The sequence below is a fragment of the Ambystoma mexicanum genome, chromosome 11, assembly GCF_040938575.1.
Source record: "Ambystoma mexicanum isolate Mex_15411 chromosome 11, UKY_AmexF1_1, whole genome shotgun sequence".
NCBI classification, from domain to species: Eukaryota; Metazoa; Chordata; class Amphibia; order Caudata; family Ambystomatidae; genus Ambystoma; species Ambystoma mexicanum.
In genome coordinates, this window is record NC_090934.1 from 1,250,448,783 (window position 1) to 1,250,458,586 (window position 9,804).

The 9,804-nt window shown below is 46.4% G+C and overlaps 1 protein-coding gene across 1 annotated transcript in view; it reads right to left on the reverse strand.

Moving 5' to 3' along the window:
• LOC138504282 (surfactant protein C-like) overlaps positions 1-8,868 on the reverse strand; it is a 34,444-nt gene extending 25,576 nt beyond the window's left edge. The window contains exons 1-2 of the mRNA XM_069624669.1: positions 8,749-8,868; positions 7,844-7,987 (exon numbers count right to left, since the gene is read on the reverse strand). Of these exons, the coding sequence (XP_069480770.1) occupies positions 7,844-7,987; positions 8,749-8,790 (186 nt within the window). The 5' untranslated portion in view covers positions 8,791-8,868. The remainder of the gene's footprint in view (positions 1-7,843; positions 7,988-8,748) is intronic.
• Between the last annotated feature and the right edge of the window lie 936 nt (positions 8,869-9,804).

Below are 9,804 nucleotides of genomic sequence, written 5' to 3' on the forward strand. Positions count from 1 at the left end.
CCCATAGCTTCTGCCGCAACCTGTTTGCAGCGACCTCTTTTCATGGTGAGTGGTGGCAAGTCAATTGCAGAAGGGGGGTGTATTGCACATGACATAGGTTGGGTGGAAGTGTGGGTGCCTGTGCGCTGCGGATAGGATGCAGTAGTTGGGCACACAGTTGCATGCATGCGCTGTGGTTGGAGATGCTGTACTGCAAAGTCATGTAGTGTGGGCACTGGGTGCAGTGTTTGCATACTGTCAGTATGGTAGAGGGTACGGTTGAAGGGCAGCTTGTAGGTGCTTGGATAGTGTGGTGTGTGCACAATGTGTGCAGTATGGGTTATGTAGTAAACATGTTGTGGTGAAGTTGGCAGTGACACAATTCTTTCTGAGTTGGAGAGGGTAAGACAATAGTATATGAATGAAAGCACGTAAGGGTGCCGGAGATAGTGTAATGTTTACACATTTTGGTTACTGTTGCATGTAACACTGTGCATGTCCATTGCGGTGTGGAGGTTGGTTAGGAGTCCTGGTGCCAGTGGTGCATATGTGCATAGTGGTAGTTGGTGACATGCTGACAATCATGGTTGCATTACGGTGCAGGGAATGTGTGTAAGGAGCACACCCAGTGGAGCAATGCAGGTTTCACAGTGCATGAGGCACAGGGTGGCGATCTTTGGAGAATGGGTGATGAGCACATTGTGGATGTGCTACAGCACCACAAGTGAGTTGCAAAGTGTTTATTGTGCATTCCGTGGTTCTGGTAATAGTTGCAATATGCTACAGTATTTGGTGTGCGGCAGGAGAGGGTGAAGTGAGAAGTTGTGTAGTGTGGCCACAGGGTGCAGTGTGTATGTAATGTCATTATGGAAGTGGGTATAGTAGAAGAGCAGCTTAAATGTGGTTGGTTACTCTGCTGTGTGCCGATTTATTGAAGCAGGACCCAATGTTGTGAAGCTGTTGTGCATAGGTTGGCAGTCACACAATACTTTGTGAATGGCAGTGCATAGGGGTGGTGCAGCAGTGAATAGGGGTGGTGCAGGCTGTGGTATGTTTGTGAATTCTTCTAAGTGAGACACGGTTTGTTTCGTGAATGGGTATTTTATGGTGTGGGGGAGTTGGGTAGAAGTGCCGCTACGTATGTTACGTATGGGCATAATGTTAGGTGCCAACATGGTCGCTTGCTTGAATGTATATTGTTGTGGTGGGTGTGGAAAGGGCTACCATGTTGTGTGCATGGCCAAAGGTGTGCTGGGTGCATCTTAGGATCTTTGTGGATGCTGCAATCGTGCATTCTTTAGCAGAAGTTTCTGGTAGAGGGTCTTTGCTATCAAACGGAATGTGTAGTAAGACTGTTTAATGCTCAATATGGAGTAGTGTATAGAAATGACAGTGTGCAATGCATAGGTTTTGTATGCAATTGCTGCATGCGTGTTTGAATATTTGACAGCACCCAATGGGGAAGTGTTACAAAAAGTGACCGTGCAAAGGGAAGAAGTATCGTCTGAGCTTTACTGGGCCGCGGCCCTCACTGTCGATGGGAAAGCGCACGTGCACATCCTGTCATTATGAGCAATGTGGAAAGGGAAATGGAATTGTGGGAAAAAGGCAATTATGAGTTTAGGGCGTGGTTCACAGGAAGGGGTGGTACCATTTCGTCCCAATACAGTGTCCTGAGGGTGGTCGCGATGGAGAGACGCAGAGTGCTTATCGTTGGTGATACCTTTGTGCGCCATCTGCACAGGTTTTGTGTGCAAAGAGGCGTTGCTGGTAATTTCGGTTTGGAAGGAGTGGACACTTTGTGGGCCTGTCAGGGTGGCTGCAGGTTTGGGGGGGTGGCTCGCCTGGGCAGATATGTGGCGTCCATTACGAACATTGACTTTGTCATGGTGCACTATGGAAGTCTACATTTGGGTTACATGTCGTGTGGACGATTAATCCGTCACCTGAAGAGGTTGCTGACCGCAGTGATGTGTATTTTTCCTGCTGCCAAGGGGAGTATGGGTCCATGACGGTGTAATCTGTCCCCAGCCAGAGGTCAGAAGGTGTGCTATAAACAGAATTATGCTTGTTTATGCAGACTGCTGGCATGTTCCCCACCCACTATGAGATCATGAAGTCGCAAAATATGTAGTGGTTCCGTAGAAATGGCATTTATTTGAGCGCCATTGGCAATGCCATTTTCTTTTACACTGTGCAAAAAGCCTTGACCAGAATGTGGTAAAAATGTGAGGAGAGGCAACCAGAAATGCATATAAAGAGAAAATACAAAAAGAATTGCTCACACTCACATCGAACCCAAAATAAAAAATGAAAACCTTTACACATGCACGATGCAAGACTGCATCCTCTACCCAGTTTGATATTGTTTAACCTCCCAGCACCCTCACTATCCCGTAAAAGGTAGCGGATTAGGCAGTACTTTCATGGGGTACACGTGGCACATCCTAGGTGGCTATGTGGATGTATGCGGGTGGAGAAATCTGCATACTTTCATTGAACTGTGTAGTGGACGTGCTTTAACCCAATGAAGTACAGCTGCAGAAAAGATAGTGCAAAGGGAAGAAGGACTGCTCCAGCTTTACTGGGGTGCGGCCCTCATGCTACTTTGGGAGGCGCACGTGCCAAAATCTGCCCTTTACACCACCTTGGCCAATTGCCATGGCAGTGTGGGGATTAGCCAATCAGGAAGTGTGGGAGTGGTTAACAGGGCGGGGAGGTGAAACTGTTGTACATTATACTCTGCGTACTGAGGGTGGCTGACATGGTGAACCGCATTGTGTTCACAGTAAGTGATCCCTTTGTCATATATGTGCACACCTAAGCCCTGAAAAAACACTTTGAAGCCACTTTTGGTTAGGAAGGAGTGGAAGCTTCGTGGAACCCTGTGTATGAGTGCAATTTCACCGATATGCATGCTCTTTGCAAAGACCTTGCCACTTTTCCAGTAGTAGATGTTATGGTCCTCCATTACGGCGGCATGCATATGGGTTACCTGGCTTGCTTACATTTGTTCCGTCGACTGAGGAGATTGCTGGATGCCGACTATTAAAGGGTCTGCCGCTGCACGTGTAATGTTATTCAGGTCCACTCGTGTCTCGGGATGGAAATGTTACCATAAATGATGGGACCGCGCATGCGCTCAGTGAGTGTTTACACCGGGGGCCAATCGATCCAGACAGTATTGCGATTACCCTGTGCTTGGCCTGGGACGGGGGAGACCACTCACAAGGGGACAGCCGCATGGACTGGCACACACAAAAGCGCACCCCCTTGTGAACCAGGGATGCATGTTCATGTTAAGCAGACGCTCTCCCTGGACTCCCCCCCACAATCTGCCAGCGCATACACACACTTACTGGCTGATATACTTTTTGACTTGTGCCACCCACAGAAGGCAGGTTTTTGCTCGTCTGTTGTGTGCACAGCATAAGAGAGAAAAGACACTTCTAAGTAAACTTAGAATTAAAGTGAAACCGAGAGAGGAGCTTAAAACGCTAGGTTCCATGATAGGGACTTCACTGGGTACAAGTCGAGGGTACACGTGGGTGGGTGGCATCTGCCCCCTTTTCCCTAAACAAAAACGAATCCACTATGACCAGTGCTGAAGGCAGGATTGGACCCTCGGTCCTCAATTTGTCAAACCAGAAAATTGGCCACTAGACCACGCGAAAGCACGAGCGCAATTGGCATGCAATGCCTCACGTTGGGATTTTGCTTTGCAGTGAATATTTCAATGCAGGTTCTTGGTTTTAAAAGGGGCTCACCACTAAGACTTTGCAGGAGAAATATCTTCTCTGAGGTTAATGTTTACTAATTGATGATTAATTCTCTGAAAGACGCTTGCTCGCTTTTCCTTTGCACTTTCTTTGACCAGGAAAGGCAATTGAATGAACTATTTTGCTTTAAGATATGTTCACTTCGTGTGACATCACTTCCCATTGCGTATGTCAAGGGATGCCCTCACCTTTTTATTTAGGACTTTAGGACTTGTGCCCCGATGGACTTTAACATTTGGAAAGATGGCAGTGCCAATGAGGAGCAGAAGGCTTGGGTAAGGGGTAGCCGGGAGTCGGTTGGACAGACGTGAGTGGAATGCATGAATGCCAGGTGGGCAAGAAAGCAGTAGCTGAGAAGCCTTGATAGTTTGGTGGAATGCCAGGGGTAGCTTGCCAGGCCATACTATGAACCGCTCTACCGCTCCTGGATATGCCTGTTACTGCTGCGGGCATAATTTGATGTCAATGCACCAGAAAAGTCTGTAGGATCTCAGATTCCATAGGATTTGTCATAGAGGATTTTTCTTCATCAAAATGGGGACCTACACTGCCTACCACCATTTGTAATCCCACTGCATATCCACAGGACAACGTGGTGGTAACAGTAATTCCATTTGGGGGTATTTCAGCAGATTTACCACCAATATACTGCTGAATCTTGTCATGAGGCCCATATTCCTGCTGGAGTCTCTTGTGTGTGTATGTCTTGCATTAGAGAGGGAACCTCTCGAGCATGCCAGGGCACAGTGTTACAGTACGATAGGGTCAGCGGAGAAGTGCTGGTTCATTGGACAGATACTATTAGCGGCTGATACTATTAGCGGCTGATAGTGTTAGCGGCTGATACTATTAGCAGCTGATTCCCTTCTGTTACACGATCCTCTTATGTGGGTAAAAACCTTATTCCCAGGAATAAAGATTATTTCCAAAAGTAAATATCCATTGGGACTTTGAAATCTCCACCGGCATGTTATGTTACGTTCTGTTATGGTAAAAGGCTTTGATGATGTGCCAAATCAGCACCGTGGTAGTTTCAGAACGACGAGGCTTGTCAGTGGAGTGGTGACCAGGGCCAGGGGCGTTGCTAGGGGGGGGCTAAGGGGGCTATAGCCCCTGATCATTTGGTTGTAGCCCCGGATAGAATCTCAGCAGCTACAGCCAAAAGACTAGCTAGCCCCCAGTCCCAACAGTTCCGACATCAGCTTAGCCCCGGGTCTTTTCCAGACCTAGCAACTCCCCTGACCAGGGCTATCCAGACCCTAGTCTGCTCGAGGAAGGAAAATGGGAGAGGGGGAAGATAAGAGGGTAGGAAAGTGGGAAATAGATGCTACAAACACAGGGGGAGAGGGATGCAGCAGGGGAAGGGTGTTCTGTGGAAGCGTGGGCGCATGCCAGGCCTCTTAGGTGGACCATAGTCCTGCAAAAGTGAGGAGGTGTCTTGGAGTGTTGTGATCATTGGCTTGGGTTTCCAAGTCAGATGTGGAGAATGTCAAGTGCATGAAGGGCTTGCAAGCGGACATGATCGGGCAGCCCTTGAAGTCTGGTGGTTTATTTGCCCAGGTATCTCTATATCTAGTACCCCCAGGTCAAAGGCCTGCATATTAGCTCGGATTGGGGTCTGCAGATATGTGAGCAGATAAGACGACACCACTGGTATACTAACAGGGGGCAGCTCCAGACCCCCACAGTGAAGGTGACAGGATTTTGTGTGTAGGTCCTGGAGGTTTTTCTCACCAGGTGGTGCCTCTGCAGGAGCTGTCACGAGAGCCCTGAAAGTGGTAGAAAGTGTCTCAGCTGCTTCTGCTACACCCCCAGTAGGTGTCACGCTGGGCTGCCAATCCTTTTCAGTTACACTATCGCTTTGTTTAGAACATGCGTTTGTAATGGGCAGCAGTGTTATCAGGGACTGCAGCAGAGAACGCAAAGATTCTTTCCCTGACACGTCTTGGCTCCTGCTATGCGTTAATGCTCGTCGTTTAATGTGCACAAACAGGTCCACTTTTTATGTGAAACTGCAAATGTTAGTCTTGCTATACATAACAACTAGCTGCAAGCCTCTATCGAACAATGACTACAAGCAGCAAGCGGATAACTTTCTCACAAAGGCTTCTCCCGTGTGTCTTTAAATATTGAAAGTAGTGCAACCAACAGGGCAGTAAGCAGTTCTGAAGTTGTCCCATGACATGTTTGAAATAATAATTAACAACTCATCATAGGTTCATACCATATTGCATTTTGGTTCTTGTAGTTCAGCAATTATAACATTTATAATGTATACAAGAATCCAAATATAAATGCGCTAAAAATACGGTTCCATGTGTTAATCTCCCTGCAAAAATACCACCATCCAAAAATATCGCTATATTTTTGCAGCGATATTAAGCCATGGACCTGCGGCCGACACCCCCGCAACCCTGGTCCCATTTACCCCATAAATTATCCCCACCAATAATATTGCCTAAAGCCTTACCCCACGACCATATATATGGCGATATTATTGGTGGTGATAACATTACCTGATACCAAAAAAATCAGCACTTAAGGAACATAATATTAGTAGAGTTCTGTTTCAGCATTTTGTAAGGGACAAGCATGTGAACAAATTACTGATTTGAAGTCATAAGATAGGAGGTGGTGTCTGCGTTACTTGCTCTGGTGAACTTCAGAATGTTCCTATTCAGCAATTACTTTTAATGCATATTACACTTGAGCTGCAAAAGAGAAACCAGTTACTTCTACCATGTACGTGGCATCCAGCCATGAGGCTACATGCACATATACATGCAAAAGAAGAGGTCTTTGTGCCACATGCAAGTACATTTGGGAATTCTGGCAGGACCATAACTGCCTTTTAGCCTTAAGCATTCAATAAAAGCTGTATCATATATTTAGGTTCTAGTAACATCTGTTATTTACAGTACTGCTCCTGGCACTCGGTGTCATGCAGTGAAGTCTACGCCAGGTAGCCTCGACTCTAGTGGCATTGTCGGAGTGGGAAGGGGGTAACCGAGGACATGGCTGATTAGGTCTTGCCTTCTTCTGTGGCCATGCATGGGATGACAATGCAAAAACAAAAAGGTGATGGCTGGAAAGTTTAGAATTCATTTTAAACATCTGGTAATTGCTCCGGGCAATCCTCCAGACCATTGTGCTTCGCCTACCAAGCCATTACAGAAGAGGAAATACTATATGCAATCAAGCATGGTGCAACCCAATCTGCTAGGTCACATCCCTTCTGCACGAGACCACAAGCATCCCCAGACATGTTTCAGCCTCATTGAGCATCATCCGTGAGGAGTAGCTTTGGTTTCTAGGCCCAGCATGCACAGGACCCACATCTGGTCATACCCGTTCCACTTGGGGTGACAAAGCAAAAACAAAGAGGTGATGGCTGGAAGGTTTAGAATTCATCTTAAACATCTGGCAATTGGTCTGGGCAATCCACCAGACCATCGTTCTTCGCCTGCTAAGCCATTACAGAGGAGGAAAGACCATTTGCAAGAGCGATGGTCTGGAGGGTTGCTCAGAGCAATGTCAGAGGTTACGATGCATGCTACAGCTTCCAGCCATCACCCCATTTGTTTTGCTATAGTCACCATGAGTAGGACAGGTATGTCAAACATGGGTCCCATTCCTGCTGGGCCAAGAGACCCAAGCTAGTTCTCACTGATGAGGCCCAATGGGGCCAAAACATGTCTGGGGACGCTTGTGGCCTCGTGCAGAAGGAATGTGACAAAGCAGTTTGGGCTGGACTGCACATTTTGGGGTGACACCAAGCCTGATTTGCATATGGTCTTTCCCCTTTTGCAATGGCTTGGCAGGCAAATAACAAAGGTCTGGAGGGTGCCCAGATCAATGCGAGAGGTTAAGATTGATTCTAAACCTTCAAGCCATCACCCTTTATGTTTTACTATAGTCACCCATTGGGTGAGCTATATCTTCCCCAAGCCCTCCCCTGAACAAAACAGCTTTTTCAATAGTTTACCCTCTCCCTCAGTGCTGCCATGCCGGATGCCCCCCTTACAGATATCCTTGTCTGTTCTTAGGATGTGTTAGTCTGGCTGGAAATACACAAGGCTACTCACTTTCTCTGTGTGATCCTGGGTCATTTTGACTCCAATCAGGATCGCGGCCACCGCAATCAGAGACAGGACGATGACCACCACAGAGATAATCACCACCTTCTTCCTCTTTTCAGGGGTCCAGCCCTTGGGGGATATGGAGTAAACCTGCAGGGGGAGAGGAGAGGCAGTGTTAGAAGCATGGAGCCGGGGAACCTGCCGCCCAGAGGCAATGCAAAGACACCAAGATCGCTTCAAATGCAATAGATTGACAGTCAAATTACAATACATTTTTGGACCAGCTAAAATACTACACATACATTGCAAACTCTAATAATGAAATATTATTTTATTCGTTTTTTGTACAGATTATATGTTTTGCAAACAATTGAATAAGTTTCAAAGGCATCTCAGTTCCCAAACACAAGGTATCTAGATCTGTATCTGTATTCTGAGCCACATTTGAAAACATTACAGGGAATGACATCAGCAGCTGAAGGTGTAATTGCAACGTGTGAATTTACAGATATAGTGACTGTTGGCGGATAAGAGCAGCAAAGGGCTAGACCAGGAGACTACTACCTTTGGCCCTCCAGATATTTTGGATTACAACTCCCATCAGCCCTGTCCAAAATAGTCAATGGCGAGGGATCATGGGAATCGTGGTCCAAATATCTGGAGAGCCACAGGTTGCAGAACCCTGTGCTAGACGCTGCTATTGGTGAGTCATACCTGGTGACTTGCAGAGGAAATGTCCATGTTATGCGATGAAACACCCTCTGTCCCCCACTGCTAACCCACCCATCACCTCCAACCTCGATGGCGCCTCGTGCTTTGACATTGTGTATGAGAGCATTAGAAATGGAGGGCATGCATTTTATATTATAGACAACAGAATAAGGTAAAGAAAGTTAAACACAAAATCTTACTGGAGGGGACTCCACTAGATCGAGTTTGCTGCCTGTTTCCATCCTGCCGGCTAGTTCCAGAAGTCGTGGGTTTGGCGCTGGTCGGATCTTCTAGAGCATTGATTGAACAATGATGATGACTTGGTGGAAACCTCTGTTTTATACAGAATACACCAGGAAGTAATAAAAATATGTGTTTGCCCAGCACATACTCAGCATGGCATCTCTTTGACAGGTGTCATTGAAAAGGGTATTTCTAGAGATGTTTCTTTCTGTCACTTACTGGAAACTCCGTCTCAGTGTCGGCTCTTTTCTGGCAATGGTGGAAACATGTTTTTCTGCTCTGCTCACATATTTACACTGGTTCCTTTTCTATAAAATCAAAAATGTAAGGGCATGTATGTATGTAATGGACACACCTTAAACAGGGGAATGCAAGTTCTGCTGAACATCCGAAAGAGCTGAGAACCTTTCATGGATTAGCCAAACAAATGGGTCATTTAGTGTGTGTTGAGTAAGTTAAGTTCTTGCCCGAACTTTAAAAGAATTTTTTTACAACCAAGAACAGGATCAGATTAGGACAAGAATTAAGGCTGAGCACTAAATAAACATCGCCCACATCCGTGAGTTGAATCTATTTGTGGGTTTTCGCACACTGAATGTGGGAAGATGGTGGCTGGCGGTGCGTCGCCATTTGAGGTTACTGTGTATACCGCTTTCAATGAAAAGTCAGAACAGCCAGGTTTATAAGCCACTTAGTTCCATTTAATAGATTAGAAGTCCATCACAACCCCCTAATTATTACTCCCTCTTCCTCCTGCCTCAACACATTCCTTCCTTAGCTTAAGGCTTTGCCATCCGTATAGAACCCTCACCCAATCTTTTTTCCTCATATCTGGTGTATATGCCTCTCCAACTTTGGCCTATTTTACGGTATGAGGGTGCGTAAACATCATGACTCCTGCTTATTGTTCAATGAAAGGACTCTACCAAGGGATTGGCCACCGGTTGAGTGGACCCTCTAAATATTCTCTCCTCCACAATTTATTCCTGTATAAGGGAATTCAAGGGATACGA